The sequence below is a fragment of the Salvia splendens genome, unplaced genomic scaffold (assembly GCF_004379255.2).
Source record: "Salvia splendens isolate huo1 unplaced genomic scaffold, SspV2 ctg488, whole genome shotgun sequence".
NCBI classification, from domain to species: domain Eukaryota; kingdom Viridiplantae; phylum Streptophyta; class Magnoliopsida; order Lamiales; family Lamiaceae; genus Salvia; species Salvia splendens.
The window spans coordinates 1-21,344 of NW_024599143.1; the positions used below are offsets into that span (position 1 = coordinate 1).

The following is a 21,344-nucleotide window of genomic DNA, read 5'->3' on the forward strand; positions in this document are numbered from 1 at the left end:
AGTACTGCAAAAGCAACAAAACACCCAGAACCTTATGTTGCATCCACATAACATAAGGCATTATATTGTCAAGAGTAATTCTAGATTTCTAGTATAATTCAAATGATTAAACTAGTCATTCTCACTCACTCAGGCATGCCAAAATTCACCATTTCTAACATGACTATATTTTACTGTAACCAAAGAGATGATACTACCTCTGGTGTGTTGCAGGTGCTGCTGCCTGTCCCGTTGTTTCTGCATAATTTGAATGATCAAATGGTTGTATCAAAAAAACTGGAGAAGTAACAATGTAAACTTGAAATTACATTTCACTGAAAATTTTTACATCCATTAGTAGTTGCAAGCTTTAGGCTATCGATAAAACAAATTTAATGCATACTACACATACCATCTGCTTCTCTTTGTACTCTGCAAGGAGAATCAAATTCCTAAAAGACAGCTCTCTAGGGTTAAATTCTTCTTCAGGAATGTTGAGCAAATTCTTATCCACTACATTGAAATGTTTCTCGTCAGTATATTAATCCGGAATCAAACTAAATACAGATCAGTACCAGACAACTTACAAATTCGTCTCCGCCTAGTAGAGTGAGAGAACTTTTTCGGCTTTGTGCATGTCTCCTGTTCTGGTGCCTCTTTTGCCTTCTTGCTCTTTCTAGGTGGTTTTTCTTTGTCATTCTCAGTTTTCTTCAACTTCCGCTTCGAGTTTTTCTTTTGTGATCCATTTTCCACTTGAGGTTGCTCACCATTTATGTTTTGTTCATCTATTGCAGAACTGAAAGGATGCTCTTCAAAGACCTGCCCACTGGAAAGGGTTTCATCTCCTTCCTCGTCCACTAATTTACTGACACTCGTATCCCTTTTCTTTGAGCGTACTGATCTACCAGCTGCTCCAGTCTCCTCACTTAATGTTGAAGCTTGCTGCTTATCTGATGCAGCACTGGGTTTACGCTTTCCGGTCTTTGCTCGACGAGAAGCCTAATAGCATGGAAAACACAACATAAGTTAAGCTGCAAATAGCTGTTCAAGCAGAACAACTTATAGAACAAATAACTTACTAGTTTAGAGGAACTTCAGGCAAATCCTCCACATGGATACACGAGTCTGATTTAGGCACCTCCATCAGATTTATAGACTCTTCATCCAAAGAAAGTTCAGATGTTGATTTGGTGGGAAAAGTATCAGTGAATCCCGGAGATGAAAGATCAACAGCATCGCCGTTTTGAGATGTAGGAATCGAATTATTTTCTGCAGAATCTTGTTGAAGTGAGTTTAATTCCGGCATTACAGAATCCATGACATCCATCTCCTGAAATTGATAATTGGAGCTCAAACTCAGTGAATGCATGTTTAAGTCAATGGTTGAGAAACAACACAAACACATAAAAACTGGCCCTTTACCTCTATTACTCGTCTGCCATCCATGTCATTATATACATCAGCACTTGAAACTAGAGGCTCACCAGCACCTAAGGCATCTGCTTCTGCTGCCTGATCAGACTCTTTAGTAGCATCAGCCACATAAAAGGTATTTGTAGAGTCGTCAATGGATGAAGAAACTTGAGTCCCTACCCTTCCTCTATATTCTCAGTGTTTGGGGCATTAGAAGCTACTTCCTTTGAAGAAGGGATGGTGCATTCTGTGTGAGGTAAATTAAGTAATTGGTATTAGTAGGCCTAATTGATAGCTAAGGTGAGCTTAGGGAAACATTAACTGGACAAATAAAGGGCAATCAAACTATAGAGTTCTCTTAATATGTCCCATATATCTTTCCAATAAAATATTGAAAGGGCAAATAACTTTTGGTACTGTTGAAAATAAGAAAAAATAATTGAAAGGCAAATAACTTTTGGTACTGTTAAAATAAGATATGTTACCAAAATAACTACTGTGCAAACAACCATGAAAATACTAACTCTGCTCCAGCGGCTTAACAATAGGTTCACTTGAGTCATGTGGTGCAGAATTAACAGATTGGACTTCCTTTGAGGAAGCAACCAAACTTTTTGCTGAGACCTTCTTCTGTGGTTGGAACTTTGGCTTCGGCCGAAACTTTCCTGCTACCCTAGCTGCTTAGGCATGCAACATCATTAATGACATTGCATAACAAAACACATTTTGAAACATGAACTCAAACCCCCCCCCCCAGCCGCTTACCATTCTTTACTGGTTCATTATCAAAGATATCATCAAATGGATCGAAAGCATCATCCGTTGCAACATGTCCTGCATAAAACAATTTCTTAATTACAAAGAGGAAGCAACCTAATTTCGTTCTTGAGCCATTGTTATCAGTGACATTATATGTGAGGGTTACAAGTCCATTAGTTTTCCCATGATTAAAGAACTCACAAAATCACATTTATGCAATTCTATCTCTTCTCCTTATTTCAGTAGCATACTTACTGTTAAATTAGGGCATTCAGTAACCTTAAGGAGTTCCTAAAGTATAATCACTTAAGTAATCTTACAACTCTAGTTAAATACTAAGAAAGAAAGATAAATATCTAGGCACCAATTGTAAAAGAATGATTTAATTGGAAACATTCTAGCCAGGAATATCATCATCATTAAACAAGCCAATAGGTAATTGTCACAAATGCGCAGAGCAAGTGTATCTATCAAGTAATATTCATGTCATTATATGCATCAGCACTTAAAACTATAGGCTCACCAGCACCTAAGGCATCTACTCTTGATGCCAGGTCAGAATCTTTAGTAACCTCAGCCGTCTTACATGTATTTGTAGAGTTGTCAATGGATGAAAAAACCTGAGTCCCTACCCTTCCTCCTATATTCTCATCGTTGGGGGAATTAGAAGCTACTTCCTTTGAAGAAGGGATGGTGCATCCTGTGAGGTAAAGTAAAGTAGCTGGTATTAGTAGCCAAATTGATAGCTAAGATGAGCTTAGGGAAAAAATAACCGGTAAATAGAGGGCAATCACACTATAGAGTATTCTCTTACCGATATCAGAGTGATGAAGAGAATCAGCATAAGCTTCAGACCCAATTAATACATCAGGATTCTAAGCGAAGGAAATATTTGCATCAGCGGACTAAAAGAATGATCCTGAAATAGAACTAAAGTACTCACCTCTTCTACTGACACAGCATCAAAGTCGGGCTTGTCATTTGGCACAACATCTAAACCTGAAATCACATATAGGAAAAATCAATACTTGAATATCAATCTATCCTTAATAATAAAACTGCACAACAAGATTCATTTGCCACTCTTCAAACACATTTTTAGGTGATTAAATATTGTTAAACTCAACCAAAATAATGCTAACCGTTCTCTAATTGCTCTACATTCGTAATAGAATGACTCAACTACTAGGTACAAAATCAATGATTTGGCATGCCATTGTGTTGTCATTAGGCAGAAGATTCAAAACGAAATCGTACTAGTATCCATCTATGTTTTTGATAAACAATTGAAAGGCAGATGACTTTTGGTACTGTTCAAAAAAAAGATTTGTAACCAAAATAACTAATGTGCAAACAACCATGAAATTACTAACTTTGCTCCAGCGGCTTCACAGTGTGGATAGGTTCACTTGAGTCATGTGGTGCAGAATGAACAGTTTGGACTGCCTGTGAGGAAGCAACCGAACTTTTTGCTGAGACCTTCTTCTGTGGTTGGACCTTTGGCTTGGGCCGAAACTTACCTGCTGCCCTAGCTGCTTAGGCATGCAACATCATCAATAACATTGCATAACAAGACACATTTTGAAACAGGAGACCAAAAATACTCAAAATCTTACCATTCTTCACTGGCCCGTCACCAAAGATATCATCAAATGGATCGAAATCATCAGCCATCGCAATATATCCTGCACAAAACAATTTCTCAATTACAAACAGGAAACAACCTAATTTCATTCTTAAGTCATTGCCATCACTCATCGGTGACATTATTTGTGAGGGCTACTAGTTCATTAGTTTTCCCATGGTTAAAGAACTCACATAGTCACACAAACATTTATGCAACTCTGTCTCTTCTCCTTATTTCAGTAGCATAATGTCTGTTAAATTAGGGAATTCAGTAACCTTGAGGGGTTCATACAGTACAATCACTTAGATAATCTTACAAATCTAGTTAAAGAAGAAAGAAACTTAAACATCTAGGCATCAATTGTAAAAAATAATGATTCAAATGTATAGAAACTGTATATATCAAATATCAATGAGAACGATTCCGGCAAATCTATTAGTGCCACTGAATTGACAGACTAAAAAATAGCAGTATGTCATGGATCTCAGGTATAATCCCACAAAATCATATGCAGCAAAAACACATAATAATGAGAAAATTTATGGAGGCAAATTGATCTTGGCAGACTAAAATTCACTAGAATTTGTAGGCCCCACAATAGAATTGTAGAACCCTAGCTTCAATCCCAAACAGCAACACCGCATTTTAGAGCCAACACATACAGGGCACACTAAATTCAATAAATTGCACAACTATTACTTGACATTGTACTCACCGTTCTTCAGTTATTCAACGAGGAACCGCTGCCGACAGTGGAGCTCCCGAATCGCGCCGAAAATGTGGCCTGTTGACTGAAAGCTTTGCTCCCAAGGCTCACCGGAGACTTGGTGGGGGACCGATGGCACACGTCGAGCTGAGAGGATGGCGCTAGTCGAGCTGAGAGCGCCCATTTATGACAAAACATATGAATTAGCACAAATGCATGCTTATATATGAAAATAAAAAAACAAAATCCCAATTTCAATTGCTCAACCTAGGATGAAATTCTTCTACTTGAGACACAATTTCAACTGTAGGGTGCTGGAAAATCAGAAGGATTTCCAACCTTATTTTCACAATAATTGGGTTTGGACTTTCGAGATCCAAGCTTGAATTTCTATATCAATGGTGGATTGGAAGAGGGAAAAGAAGTATAAGCCGCCGCATGCGAGATGGGAGATGCGGCGGGGGCAGTAGGGCGGCGTTGGCAGTTATTTCGCGCGCAAAGAGCGTCGTGTTTATTTTCTCGGGCTTCATATGAAAGGCCCAATGTGGGAAACTCATTGATGGCAAACACTATTAGAAGTATATTGGTCCAATGAAATACTAGCTTCCCAATAAGTTTTGGAACAATTATAAAACATTGAGTCTGCAAAAGTAAAACATAGAGAGAGAAGGGCGAGAAGAAGAAACGGCTGTGCTGACCTCCAATAATCGCGACGACGGCAACAAAAAATTGAATCTTGGAGGTGAAGAAATTTGTGTCAAACCAAATTATGAACTGCCGGGACGGCTGTGGTGAACAGGTGAGTGACGAAGCAGGCGGTGGAGAGGCGGGGCAAGGCTGTGGGTGAACAGGTGAGCGCAGCGGCGGCAAGGGGGAAGAGGAGACGTGGAGGCGTAGTGTATTACTCTATGTTGGGCTTTTAATGTTTTAAATCTTATAATTATGGGTTTTTAATTTTATTTTAGATTGTTGCTAAATAATTTTACTCTTTTAGGGTTTATATGTTGTGTATTGTGTTTTATGGAGTAGTAGTTTATTTTATGAGAGGGGATTTTTGGTTTTCTTTATATCGTGTACTCTGTTTTATTTTATTTATGAGTATTAACGTTTTGTACTTCTCTCTCCAAAGATACAATAATCTAAAAGATACATTAATAAGCCAAATACGTAAAATACCAAAAAGATTGATATATTGACAACTACTTAACATGTTGAATGTTGATGCGGCACTAATTAACAATAATCTCTTACTACTTTTTTCTTTCTTTATTTAACCACTAATTAACTTACTTTTTTCTTTCTTTATTTAACAACTAATTAACATGTCTCACTTACCGTAGCATGGACTAAAATTTATTACTAATAGTATTTACAACAGATTTTAAAATTTATTACTACTAGTATTTACGTTTTGAAACTGGCAAATCGTCAATTCTCTCTTCTAAATCCAATCTGGAATCCCTACACCGCCGATTCTCTTCCTCTCCTTCATTCTCGTTGCCCGACAACACCGCTCTCTGACTCCCGAATCGCGACGCCATCGCTGGGGTCGTCAGTCACACACAGTGAGAAAGAGAAATGGTAGCACCAACAATGGCTACCTCTTCAACTGTGGTCGGATTGGCGACTTCCACTTTGTCTTCTCCAAAGAAGATAAACCTCTCTTCTGGTAATTATTATACCAATAGGTAGCATTTTCTTTTTCCTTTGGGTCGTCACAATTTCAAAAATCTGTCCTAATTGATTATTTATTTATCAATTATGTGTATGGCTTCGAACATATTGTTATGGACATGCATGTATCGATTCTTTTGTTGCATTTAACATATATTAATAAATTAGATAATAGTTTGTGTTTTATTTAACAATTTACATAATCTAAATGTGTATAATACAATGTATGTCTCATTTTTATATAGATTAGTTGGGAGTGCTAGTTTTTCAATGAAACGTGAGTATAATGATTTAGACATTTAGCGGAGTACATGGTTCATTACACAAAATGAAAAAAATAGAACTTTTAGTTGCGGATATAATGATATTTCATGTAGTCATAAAGATACTACATGCGTACTTACATACATAGATACTACTCCTACTTTATATATATGAATATGTGTTACAATGTGTAGTGTATCATTCACCTATCATAATCAAGACCTACTATTCTGCTAGATAGCTGCCTCTTTCTTCAATCTCCATTTCTAGCTAGCTGCCTCTTAGGGCATCATTAATCCCGTCCCCATTTCTGACCCCAAGTCCCCTCCACGTCATCATTCCTCTACAGTTGCGGCCCAGGCCCCAACTGCTATAACCCTGCAGGTTGCGGCCCGGGCCGCAACTAATAAATGACATTATTCACAACTCCAACCTATTTAACTCGTAAAATAAAAAACGCTGGAAATTGGTTGATTTCTTCTTGGATTGCCGGTAGCGCCTCTGCTAACGACCGGGACATTTGATCTTCGAATATTCTTTGACGTGGAGGCATTTTTTCGAATTCTAAGAAGAGATTTGAAGTTGAATATGAAGTTGAATGTGTATGAAAATGGAGTAGTATTTATAGAAAAAAATTTTGAATTTAAAAAAAAAAAATTGGTTGCGGCCCGGCCCGAGGAGCGTGTAACGCTGGGCCGGGACTCTACAGTTGCGGCCCGTCACCGTGCAACGCCGTCCCAGGCCGGGACGCGGGACGCGCGACAGGCCAGGAACGCGGCCCCGGGACGGGCCTTGGCAGTGACTCTCCTCCGTGCAACGCTCGGGACGGGCCGGGACTCGCGAGATGCGGCCCGGCCCCTTGCGTTACAGATGCTCTTACTATTTGAATGTGTAGTGTATCATTCACCCATAAACTAACATGGATTGAACCTGCATCTACACTCGTCCAGTTACCATTCCCCTCTCACATATTGCTCACAACATAAACTGCATTATATGGTGAAAATTAACTAAATTGGGATACTGAATACAAAGCCCCTCATGTAAAAAAAATGAATATCAAACACAAATTAACTACAAATTTGTTGAAAGAACCGGTTAAATTCAAAAGTTGAACAAAAAAAAATTAGAATTTCACTTTGGCTTTCCATCAAACACGAAACTCATGGTAAAAAATTTGAGTACCAGATTATCATCAATCAATCGTAGAGAAGCGGCTAGGGCACAGTTGTATCGAAATGCCTGCGAAATAATTCAACATCTCTTCCAAAAGAATCGCGGCTCGCCAGAGAGGGAAGGAGAGAAAAACAGGGAACGCGAAAAGAGAGGGAGAGAGAAAGCGGCTAGGGCTTTTTTTACCTGTTTTATATGTGACCCGTTTCATTATTGACCCGAAAAAAGGTCCGCGTCTTTTTTAATTTTAACCCGATTTTTCATGCAATTGATTTACAATTCTTTTGCTAATCTATGGAATTAGAATAGTTGAATTGGAATTCAATTCCAAATCAACAATTCTAATTCCAAATCCACCTATTTTTGTAATGCCGAACAACAGAATTGGAATCGGAGACTTCAATTCCAAGACTAGAATTTCATGGTGCGTTCATTTTCATTAGTCTTTTTACTGATTGTAAGTTTCAAGAATCTCGTGTCTTAATTGATGATTTGGTTGTTACTTATATGTGTGGCTTCAAACATATTATTATGGACATATATCGATACTTTAGTGCTAGTAGAGTATCATTTTTATGCATTATTTTTTTAATGAAACCTGATTAGGTGAGCATAATGATTTAGTAGAATCTGGTGTATTTATATAGAATGAAAAACACATATTAGATCAAATTTGTGTTTTATTTAACCATTTATATAATTTAAACGTGCAAAAAGCTAGTAGATCATGAGTATCACTTTTATGCATTAATTTTTTAATGAAACCGGATTAGGAGAGTATAATGATTTAGTAGAATCTGATTGCATTTATATAGAATGAAAAACACAAATTAGATCAAATTTGTGTTTTATTTAACCAATTACTTAAAATAGACGTGCAAAACACTAGTAGATCATGAGTATCACTTTTATGCATTATTTTATTTAATGAAACCTGATTAAGTGAGTATAATAATTTAGTAGAATCTAGTGCATTTATATAGAATGAAAAAATAGAACTTATAATTACAGACATATGAAAACGACGAAATGAGACATTATATATCTCAAATGCCACATATATGATGAAGCTTTGAAAGAGATTGGCTGAGAAGAGACCGTAACGTGATGGAGATTAAATTTACTTGCACAAAATGCATTGCATTGTTTGTTGACACAATCTATTTAGTTTAATTAAATGAAAAGAGACGCTTGAGCACTTGCAATACTTACTGAGCATTATCATTTGTTTTGACAAAACAATGAGCTCACAAAATGTATAATAGTTAATAATAACAAATTAATCATGTTAATGTATATATGAGATGTGTTTGCATTATTTGAGTATGTAATAAATTGTCCCAATCTATTACTACAAATTAAATAATCACCTGTCTAAATTATAAATTAAATAAGTATGTAATAAATTCTAAATTCCCTCACCCCAGCTTTAAATGGCGCTAGAATCTATCGCAAATGATATGTTGCATGAAATACTGAGGCCACTCACAAATGTCAAGGACCTGGCATTTGTGAATTGTGTATCACGAATTCACAAATAAGTTGTGTTGTTTCTATCTATTTCTACAACATTTTATATATATATATATATAGGATTGTGCTCAAATCCTTTTCACCTATTAAATCCAATCTCCTTCTTAATCTCATCCATGGATTTCAATGCATCTAATGGCTTAAATTTTAAACTGAAATTATCAAAAAAAATTAATTTTCAACGCTTGAGGGTGAAATAGGGATTAACCAAATTTGTTAGTTATGGAATTATCCATGAATTACTCCTTTTAGGCCGTATGCAGTTTCAACAAATGATTTCTTCCCAATTTCTCGCTGATTTCTTTCTCCAGCACACCGATTTTAATTTTGATAATTTCAGTTCGAGCAATTGGCAGTTCACGATTATAGATTGTAGATTGTTCACGCCGGTGCTTTGTGAATCAAACGCAGACAAATGTAGATTGTGCACGATTGCTCGATAATCAATGGAAGAAGGTTATTCACCCACTTCTCGCTCATGTTTAGTATTTTCGACGATTTCATTTTGTAATTGAATATCAGTCGTCATACATAATCAGTGTAGAGCATCGAGATCGTTTTTCATGTTGGTGTGCGTCTGTTCTCAGTCGCATTACATAATCTGTGTAGATCAGCAAAATCGTTTTTCATGTTGTACTGAGTCTTTACTGTTTCATCAGAAATATGATGCAAGTTTCATGTTTATGGGCAAGTCCAACAGGCAGTAGATCCAATACTGTACATATTTAATCAAATGTTGTACACGACATAATGCATGACAAATGGAAAATAATGAACACAGTAAAACAAATAATGCAGAACCGAATCACGCGCGATGATTGCAAAACATTGTTACTGTGCTTGGTTTGTATTGAATCTCGTACCTTGCGTGTAGGTGTACTGCATGGTTGTTAATTATTAAGCAAATCATATTTCCAGTAAAGTATATTATTTTCCAAAACGGTAAACATAATGCACTAAGAATGGCCAATAATGTACATATTTAATCATATGATGTACACGAAATAATGCATGAAAATAGAAAATAATGAATAAAGTAAAACAAATAATGCATAACTGATATACATAATGTACATATTATGTAATGTAATGCGTAGTTTTAGCTTCTGTAATGCATTATTTGTGATACGTAATGAACCTTTATCTTGCCCCGTTTCATGTAAGTTGTACCGTGGTTCGATGTTTGGCTCAAGTTTCTTGTTTTCCCTAAGGGTTTAACAAGCCTAGGGGCTAGGGTGTGGTATGTTCTAAATCTAAAAAACGTTGTCCGAATACACGAGCTGCAGTAATTCGTCTGGGTTGCACGTGCATAGCGCGTAGGCATTTTTTAAAACAGATATACATAATGTACATATTATGTAATGTAATGCGTAGTTTTAGCTTCTGTAATGCATTATTTGTGATATGTAATGAACCTTAATCTTGCCCCGTTTCATTTAAGTTGTACTGTGTTTCGATGTTTAGCGCACGTTTCTTGTTTTCCCTAAGGGTTTAACAAGCCTAGGAGCTAGGATGTAGTATGTACAACAACAACCACGTGATGCTTAAAACAGAATAAATAATGCATTCAAATAGCCAAATAATGTACAGAATCACTCAAGTAATGAACATACAAATATTGCATTCATTCTTAGACTCATATACAACATCAGTCTAATGATGCATAAAACAGGATAAATAATGCATAGATATAGCTAAATAATGTACAAATATTGCATTAACTCTTAGACTCATGTACAAGTTCCGTGACGGCTTCATGGCATCGAAACACAGGATAGATTGAAATCCTAGTTCGGCAACAGATTCCTTTTGCTGCGGCGTAAAATTCTTCAAGCAGGACAAGAACTCTGCAGGTGTTCGACGACAGTACAAATAGTCCTCCCTCCGGCCTTTGTTCTTCTTGTCTTCACAGTCATTTTGGGCAGAGCTGGTTGAAGCTTCCGTAATTTGTTCGCGGAATTTCTGGGCTATTCCAACTGGCAGTAGATCATCCACTGCATCTTCTATGTTGCTCCTCAACTGCTTTGTCCCTGTCGAGCAGCACCAACTTGCATCATTAAACGTGCAATACATAGAATAACAAACAGAGGTATATAGTAGAAACAAATCTGCCAAACGAACATTAATTCATGCGTAAAATAAAATCATGCTTCAACATGTACACATACTGCACCGACTATATAGTGTAATTTACAAACACATATTCCAGTTAATGTTTGACAATTTAAAACAGGATCCTACATAATGCAATCACATTTTCAAATAATGCAATCACATCAGCAAATAATGCAATCACATAGTGAAATAATGCAATCACATAGTGAAATAATGCAATCATAACACAAGCATGTTGCAGCATACAAGATATATATACATGTAACCACTTAACCATCCAAATAATGCAATCACATAATCAAATAATGAAGATATTATACCAAGTAATGAACAAACAGATTTACAACAGGATCCAACATAATAATGCAATCACATTTTCAAATAATGCAATCACATCAGCAAATAATGCAATCACATAGTGGAATAATGCAATCATAACACAAGCATGCTGCAGCATACATGATATATATACATGTAACCACTTAACCATCCAAATAATGCAATCACATAATCAAATAATGAAGATATTATACCAAGTAATGAACAAACAGATTGACAATCTACTCTTTCCCAATCTAAAACCCCACCTACAACGAACAACCAGATTCTGAATTTACGACTACTGGATACAGTAGTTAATTTAATTCACACAATTATGCAAATAATGTACAAATTATGTTAACCCATGTGGGTTTACAAACCAAACATACAAAGCAATTCGAATCGAACCTACGGACAAAAGCTCACCCTCTTGCTGGAATTGCTGTGAATTAGTTGGACGTCCTCTTTTCGTCATTTTAAGATCTGCGAAAGAATCCAACCACACAACAACGGAGATTGATTTCAGTAACAAATACGTCGGATTGGTGGTAATTGGCTGAATGGTGGTGTGGGTGTTGGGTTACTGGCGAATCTTGAAGAAAGGGTTATTGAAAAACGAAATTAACAATCGGAAAACCCTACCTCTCCTTAAAACTCAGAACCGAAGCCTGCAAATCGACTGTAAAACGGCTTGAATTTCAGTTTACCGTCGAATACAATGACGTAGGCGGCTAGGGTTTGCTAGTTGAATTGAATTTGAGAGAATTTGAGAAGACGCTTTGGAGAGAGAAGCGGGAGTAAATACGGGTTCTGATGAATGAGGCGGTAGATGGAAAGTAGTGGGGGTATCCCGCTAAAATCGCGGCTCCTCATTTTTTGCAGATTTTAGAACTTAAAATTACTATTTCACCCTCGTAATGAACGAATTAAACGAAATAATGAACTACGGAATGGTTAAGAATTGCTTAAATCAGCGTCGTTCATCTATCAGATCCAACCATCCAAATCAAATTGGAACTTAAATCTAAGCATAGCAAAGGACTTTAACATGACCCTATATATATATATATATATATAGGGTCTTGTTAGGTTGAGATTTTTTAGCTTAATTGAGAATTGAGATGCATTTTCAGCCACTCATTTTGAAATGTCAACTGCAAGTAGATTATGTCAACTAAGGGGTATTATCGTCATTTCATTTCAATAGCCAGAATATCAAATGTCAACAACTCGTATTAAAATGTCAACAACTAAAAAATTTAATTTTTTTAATTTTTTTAATTTTTTTTTAATTTTTTTAAATTTTTTTTAAATTTTCGCGCGATGTCAACTACTGAGACATTGTGTCAACTACGATGTGTAGTCTGCACATCAAATGTCAATAGCTCTGCACATCAAATGTCAACAGCTTATAATTGACATTATATATGTGTAGTTGACATGAATTGTATATGTAGTTGATATTATATGTGTGTAGTTGACATGAATTGTATATGTAGTTGACATTACATGTGTGTAGTTGACATGAATTGTATATGTAGTTGACAAAAAAATAATAATAAAAAAAATAAAAAATCGAAAAAAAATAATTTTTTTTAAAAAAATAAAAAATAATATTTATTAAATAAAATATATGATGAAATTACAAATATGCCCTTTCACAATTAATTAATGTAAAAATATTTTCCATGTTGCAAATTCTGGACCACTCATTTAATAAAAATGAGTGGCTTATAATGCATCTCAATTCTCAATTAGGCTAAAAAATCTCAATTGATCACAACCCTATATATATATATATATATAATATATATGGGCACACGCTGTATTGCCACTAGAAATCAAGACATTGGGATTGGACTTGTAAATAGATTCATAACCTTTCGAGCACAACCAATAACCATCCGAACCCCCTTTACTTGTAGGAGTGCATGCATTTATGTAATATCGAAATGTCCATCCCTACCCCACCAATTTTATTTTCTCAAGATTGAGCTGATGCACTATATATTTTATAGTTTAAAACAGAAACTTATGTTAAAACTGCGTAATTTGTCAAATAACAAATCGTTAATAGGGTTGAGAAATGCAAATAACTGGGGTTATAGACAAATAATTTTTTAGGATACTGTGACATTTCTGAGAATAATTAAGCAATTGCAAAGGCGATAGTACAACGTTATTATCTTAGTAAACAGTGTGAACACCTCAATAAAATGAAGCTGCTTTCAATGCTAAAACAATAAGATTTGAATTGATGGCTTCTAATGCTATCTTGTTCATCACATTAGCCCTGCTCTCTCTCTCAATCTCTCTTAACAAGCTATAGTATTATTAGATAAGTTATCTTATTTATTGGTGGTTTCGTTGAGAGGTCCAATGACTCGGAGTGTGGCCAGGCTAAGAAACCAGCCATAACAAAGTAGACTGTTTGGGAGGATCTCCAAACAATTCTCCAATTTAATTGGTCTCTAATCTAATGTCGACTTTATTATTTGGTCTAATGTCTAATTTATAAATCAAATAGGATCTTTATTTTGCGACGTAGTCACTTATTTGATCTGTAATATAATATTCCAATCTAATGTCTAGTGTACAGATAAAATGGATATGTCTCTCTTTCCAATTTGGTCTGTAATTAAATGTCTGATTTTTATTACCCCTACATAGTGTGTAATCTGATGTCACATATAAGTTGTCGCAAATAAACAATAGTATGTTAATTTACGGGTTAACCTGATAAAATATACGCACTCCGTCCTACAAGAATATGCACTCTTTCTTTTTTAGTCCGTCCCACAAGAATATATATACTTTCCAATTTTGAAAACTCTTTTCTCTCTAATGAGATGAGACACATTCCCCACTACCAATACTTTAATTACTTTTTCTCTCTACATCTTTCTCTTACTTTACTAATTTTACATTAAAACTCGTGGCGAATCCAAAATGTATATTCTTTGGGGACGAAGGGAGTATATATATATAGAGGGTTTTGATCTATACAAAACTTATTCTTAATAAAAAAAATGCAGAATCAAGCATACATAAATCATTTTTAGGTCATTATTAATGTATTTTTAAGTTATTATAGTAAGGATGACCTAAAAGGACAAGTTAAAACAAACTTCAAAAAGCATAAACATATCATGGACAATATAGATTAGAGGTGATAAAACAACCGACTTAAAAATAGCTCATGGCTTTTCAAACGTATTGGAAAATCGATGATATAATTTATATTTAATTTAATTAAATGAAAAGACTTGAGCACTTGCCATACTGAGCCTTATCATTTGTTTTGACCGATTGATATATATATTCTAATTATTGGATAATAACTTGACGAAGATGCATGCCTCATTATCATTATAACGATGAGAGGTGAGAGATGGATTTATTTCTAAATAGAAAGTGTATATCTTGAATGAGATGGATTTATTTCTAAATAGAAAGTGTATATCTTGAATGAGACAAACTAAAAAGAAAAGATGAACATCTTGAGTGAGACCGAAGGAGTACTATCTAACTATTCCAATTTCCACATCAGTGGAAGAACAAGCTTAAATCACTATATAACTCACATGAGCCACTCTGACTATCATTGATTGGTTTGGTTTTAGGATGGAACATGGTCCCTCAAGTTGAAGTTGGCAGTCTTTGGACATGCTTGGCTGATTATTACATCAAAAGAGGCCTTCTTGACAAGGCAAGAGATGTGTTTGAGGAAGGGATGGTGGCAGTAACCACAGAGAGGGATTTCAGCGTCGTGTTTGATGCATATTCGCAATTTGAGGAGACTGTGTTGTCTGTCAAAATGAAGAATATGGATTATGATGATGAACAAGGGTTTTGGTTCAAGGATGAAAATGATGTGGATATGCTGTTGGAGAGATATGAACATCTGATTCACAGGAGTTCAGAGTTAGTTAACAGTGTTCAACTGAGGCAGAACCCTCACGATGTGCGTGCGTGCGTGGCATAAGAGAGTTAGGATTTCCAAGGGAATCCGACGAAACAGATTTCGACTTACGCAGAAGCTGTGAGGACAGTTGACCCCTTCAAAGCTGTGGGGAAACCCCATACTCTGTGGGTTGCATTTGCTAAATTGTATGAGACTCATGGAGATGTCTCGAATGCCCGCGCCATTTTTGATAAGGCTGTGCAGGTTGATTACAATGCTGTTGATCATCTTGCTAACGTTTGGTGTGAATGGGCGGAGATGGAGCTCGGACACAAAAAATTCAAAACCGCACACAACCTCATGAAACGTGCTACTTACGAACCATCTGCCCAGATCAAGTGGAGAGGTACAATTTTTTCCAAATAACATCTTTGGTTTTGGTCTCATGTTTCTATAGTAATGTAGTACTCCACTATTGTGATATTAATTCTCTTATAGTAGATTTGAAATGTAAGTACTTAGTACTTTTTATTTTTTTTCGATTTAGTAGTAGGAGAAGTATTTGCCAACTAGACCTAGACATAACTAACTATAATATTGTTTCATTCATTGTCCAGGAACACAACTACTTTGAAGAGTCATTTAAAGTTTATGAGAGAGGTGTGACAATCTTCAAGTACCCACATGTGAAGGATATTTGGGTGACCTATATTTTCAAATTTGTTGCATATCTGTCCAAATTTGATGAGAAATATAGAGGAATTAAGATGGAACGAGGTTGAGATATATTCGAGAGGGCTATTGTAGATGCTCCTGCAGAATTAGTGAAGCCTTTGTATCTTGAATATGCAAAGATGGAGGAAGACTATGGTCTTGCATATAGAAAAATTGGGAATGTACACAAACATATATTATCAAGGCAGCTGAAATGTATGGCATAACAAAGACTAGGGAGATCTTCGAGCAAGCCATCAACGGATCAGAGCTTGCGGACGAGGATGTGAAGGTCATGTGTTTGAGATACACGCAAGTTGAGGAGAGTCTCGGGGAGATTGATCGTGGTCGTGCATTGTACAAGCATGCGTCGCAGTTTGCTGATCCGAGATTTGATCATGAGGTGTGGAACAAGTGGGGTGAGTTTGAAATGGTGCATGGGAATGAGGATACGGTCCGGGTCGAGAGAAGTGTTTCGGCTAGCTTAGCTATAGCCGGGGAAAGATCAATGCCTATGGTGATTTGGAGAGAAACAAACTAATGAGAATCAATTAATACACACACAAAAAAAACATTAGTATTGGACATTGATCATATATATTTCTACCACCTATTATTGATTCTTCTTAATTTTGATCTTATGGAGTTCCATCTATTTCAAGTGTTTGCATTCATGAAATGGAACTTTTTGGCCAAAATGTATAATATTTTTCATGCGATTTGCTCTAAGTATGTATTGATGCCCACTATTCTTTTCTAATTATAATATCAATTGGTGTTGTTCGCGATTTCGATGAATTATTGGACGATCCGAAATCAACAATATTCGATCGGATAACACTTTTATGTTAATGAGACTAAATAGAACAAATTTATGATGGCATAAATAGTAAATTTCGTTCAATTAAAAATGGTTACTTTCTTTTTATGTGGAATAATTGTCACGTTAATAGGGCCATGTTACAATATTTCACGTATTGGACTGAAGCTGAAAGAAAGGATTTCTGGTTTGCTGATTTTGTTTACAGATTGATCCGACGCAACGGTGTATGCCTCGTTTAGGTTAGATACCGGAGATCAGGACTTGATCGAGACCATTGATCTTGTTGAGTGCGCGCGATCAAGACTTGATCGAGAATGCATCAACTATTCAGGTGGATTGATACATATTATATGTGTTTTTGGTTTGGGAAAAAAAGGGAACGTTTCACCATTCGAGTTTCATAGCAGATGGTGCACGAGTCTAGCAGCTGGAAGGCTCGTTGCAGAACGTGGAAAGCTCAATGTGTGATGCAACAATATGATGACTAACTAGCTATATATATATACCAGTAATCTTCAAGAGAGTATACTGATGATGTGCCTTTTCAGTCTGTACCAGCCAACAGACGAGAGCATCGTCATCTTCTTCTCGTTCCTGCTGAACAGTGGCGATAAATTCGAGCACGTTAAGGTAGAATTTATACACAACCAGCATGATATAAAGTCCTTTAATCTCCTATAAATAAAATAGCCTCTGAGGTATCCCACCTCTTCCATTTTAGGCAGGTGACTAAGTTTCTCTACAGAGAATCAGCACAGCAAATACGCTGAATACTTGGTCGATGAGTAACACAACTCATTAAGGTGAACTCTGAAACAGATATCCAGAAGCAGGGATGGGAGTACCTGAAGTGAAACACTATAAAACTGCCATGATTGAGCAGCTTCCCGATGTGAGCATGTTGCTTCGTCTGCATTACTGATTAGGATCACCTTGTTGACGATGTTCCTGATCAAAACAAAACCCTGTCTGTGTATACAATAAACTTATAAGAGCATAAATTGATACTACTAAAGAAACAGCATCACCATTGTTTACAATCCACTGTTTCGATTTCTTAAATAAAAGAGAAACATCTCTCTTGTGATACACAAAGGAAAAGCACATTACACGGTGAAGCAGAAGCAGAAGCAGAAGCAGTGTGCAAGAAGTTATTAGGGATTACATATGTCGAATACAACAGACCATATCTTTGCTACCATATAGTACTTAAAAATCTAGCAAGGCAGAGTTACAAATTTATGCTGCAGCAACAGTCTCCGAAGGCTTTATCTCTGGCTCAGCCACTGGTGCCTCAGCCACTGGTGCCTCAGCTGCTGGCGCCTCGGCCTCTGCTGCCTTGGCAGCTGGCGCCTCCGCTGGTGGAGCTTCCCAGAAGGCAGTCGCCTTACCAGTCTTTGAAACAGTCTGGAGAACTACATCCGGCTGGACATTGCCTTTCACAGTCACCTTCTGCTGCTCGAGATCAATGTCGTATGACTCAACACCTGTATTGTTCAAATAACACTCCATCTCTCAATACCATACTTGCAAGAGAACATAAGCTGCTTAATGAAGCATAATATTCAATGTACAAAAACTGCATACTAACTAAAAAATCATGGATGCAGAAAAAAAAACCCAAATCAGAAAGAGAAGAGTTGATGATATTGATTCTTGAAACAAGCACAAATAAATTTCCAAGTATTGGACTAAAAAACATATTCATAAACATGATGATCTTAGAGCTATGGATGTATAGAGAAGTTGACAAACCATCCAACTTTCCAAGAACCCTCTTAACAGCTCCCACACAGCCTTGGCATGACATGCCAACCTTCAGCTCCACAGTCTGCAATAGGATCAAGTAAATTTAGTGTGAACAAAATAATCAGAACAAGATTCAAAATCAAGAACAAGATTATTGCCAATCTAGTGTGAACTTAGTGTTTCACCAATCTAGCTCATAATTTGATAACTTCAGCTCCACATTCAAGAAACTTAAATGTGAACTTAGTGTTTCACCAATCTAGCTCATAATTTGATAACCTAATTTCAGCAAGCATCAACAAAATAATCAGAACAAGATTCAAAATCAAGAAAAGTTGACTGCAAAGAAACAACATGATTTTTCCACAAATAGCAGATCCAATGCATGTTTGGCCCCAAATTGATGCTTTTCAGCATTCTTTTAGCTTAGGATGCAAAACCCCAGATACAGTAATTTCCCAAGATCAAATCTTTTCCAATTTTTTTTATTAAAGTCAATCAATTTAATAATCCACCAATCAAGCAAGACAGACGAAATGAGATTAAAATCTAATCAAAAGAAGTGCACAAACATAGGATACCAAGTTGTCAACTAAATTCTAGGTGAAAATTGAAGTATTATAAGGCAAAAAAAAACTCACCTGCGACATGATGATTGAGGTTTTGCAGCTGATCAATGAAGAAAGCGGGATGGAAAAAAGTCAGAGAAGGTTATGATAATGGGATGGGATGAGATGAGACTTTGGCGCTGAGTTTGTTGATATTTATAGAGCAGAAATTTATTAAAACAATACATAAATATTTTAAAATAATCTGATTTGACAGGTGATTTTCATTCTGGATTTGTTTTTCTGATATTTTTAATTTTATTATTTTAAAATCCATTTTAATAAATTTAGATAAGAGTATGACAGTGTCAAGATAATAGCATCATTTTTTCTATTTTTTGCAATTGTCTCTAATGGTTAGAATCAAAATTAATATAATAAATTAAATATAATGCGACAACAAAATCAGTCATATATCAATGTTGTTTTGATTAACACTCAAAATAGAACAATGACATTTTATTCATAACAATATCGATTTGTTATTAGATCATATTTAACTTTGTTATATTAATTTTGATTTTAATTATTATGGAATCATTACTAAATTTTTTTTATATACTAGTATAATTTTTTGTATTTTAGTTTCACATTAAAATTAACCAAAAATCAATAAAAACATCATAGCTTAAATAGGAATATAACTAGCTACACCGCACATAAATTCATTTTCTCATAATGTCAATTTGCCAATATATCTAAAAGTTAGTTTTATTTTGTTCTTTGTTTAGAAAGTTCTAGAAATTTTATTTTATTATAGAAAAGTAACTAGATCCCCCGCCGCCACACACACCAATAAATAAATTGCACTTCTAAATTCAGTATTTTACATTTTATCCAAAAATCACATAAAATATCTCTAAATTTATTGGGTCCTTTCCAAAAACAATATCATATTCACAAGCTACTCATACCCCAAATATAGTCAATTTTGAATCATTTTGATTCAAATTGGTCCAACCACACATTCAATTCAATGGCTTTTCTTTTTTCCAAAGGTTTTCAAATCCTTAATCACTCAATATCATGGAATGTCGTTGTGGAAAATCGATGCGTATCAAATACTTCAGGTTCCATATTATTAAAATAATTATTCATTTTTAAAATATATTTTCAAGCACCCACTAATCATGTTCAGACACGAATACTAGAATAAGTATTCGTATCTCACGTCACTCGAGCAAGTGCATTGATGAATGTAATAAGATGCGGACAGAATCCTTTACGATTTAAAGGAAACCACATCATTATTAATTATAAGAAGGTAGTAAATGAATAAAGCTAATTAACGTACCTAAAGTTGTTGAAAATGGGAAATTTGTGGATTGGTAACCAAATTTCTTGGCATATCGTAGAAGGAAGGCATATTTTTTCGATTAAGGTGGACCTAAAAATACCACATTCTATTCTTTAGGGTTAGTATTATTAGTAGTACTACCAAATACTATACTCTTTATTCTATGGTACTACAATTGCAAAGATGTACTACTTCAAAGCTCAAGAAGTACATGCACGTGTAATAAGTGAGTAGTACATTTTATTAACTTGGAAGGTTAAAAAAATGGTAGCAATCGATACATGATTCTTATTGCACTAAATCATTTTTATATGATCAATTGTTGGGTTTTTTAATCATTTAGAAAATGTATACTAGTATTGTACTTATGGAAGTCTGTGTTCAGAAGAAGTAATTGCAATTGATTGGTAGCTAGTGAATTGGAAATATTAATAATATCATACCAAGAATTTATATTTATAAATTATAATTGATGCGGACATCTCAAAATAATGTTAGCTAGTGTCTTTTTAACTTAAATACAAAAGAAAAACAATCCATGCATGATTCTATAAAATGATCAAAATAATACTTGTTTGGTCCCATAATAATATGGATTTTTGGTTGGATATAGATTTTAATGCACAATTGGTGAAATAAGATAAAAAATGACATTTTCTAAAAAAATTAGGGCTTGATATCGAAG

General features: G+C 35.4%; 2 protein-coding genes and 1 pseudogene across 2 annotated transcripts; 1 reads left to right on the forward strand and 2 right to left on the reverse strand.

Annotated features, from left to right (window-relative positions):
• Positions 1-391: 391 nt before the first annotated feature.
• On the reverse strand, positions 392-5,531 carry LOC121790356 (the record flags this gene model as incomplete). The annotated part of the gene is made up of 14 exons (XM_042188598.1): positions 5,183-5,531; positions 4,494-4,654; positions 3,768-3,836; positions 3,525-3,683; positions 3,095-3,150; positions 2,966-3,026; positions 2,675-2,851; positions 2,158-2,226; positions 1,917-2,069; positions 1,573-1,639; positions 1,402-1,414; positions 1,073-1,309; positions 567-978; positions 392-492 (listed from the first exon to the last, which is right to left on the reverse strand). Coding segments are annotated over exons 3-14 (1,563 nt in total), but the record flags the coding sequence as incomplete, so codon positions are not given.
• A 9,410-nt stretch (positions 5,532-14,941) lies between these two features.
• Positions 14,942-16,723, forward strand: LOC121790353 (annotated as a pseudogene).
• Positions 16,724-18,035: 1,312 nt separating this feature from the next.
• LOC121790355 (copper transport protein ATX1-like) lies at positions 18,036-20,761 on the reverse strand. The gene is made up of 4 exons (XM_042188597.1): positions 20,657-20,761; positions 19,396-19,423; positions 18,761-18,836; positions 18,036-18,492 (listed from the first exon to the last, which is right to left on the reverse strand). Exons 2-4 carry the CDS (start codon positions 19,402-19,404, stop codon positions 18,245-18,247), a joined length of 333 nt encoding a protein of 110 aa, XP_042044531.1. The 5' UTR covers positions 19,405-19,423; positions 20,657-20,761; the 3' UTR covers positions 18,036-18,244.
• Between the last annotated feature and the right edge of the window lie 583 nt (positions 20,762-21,344).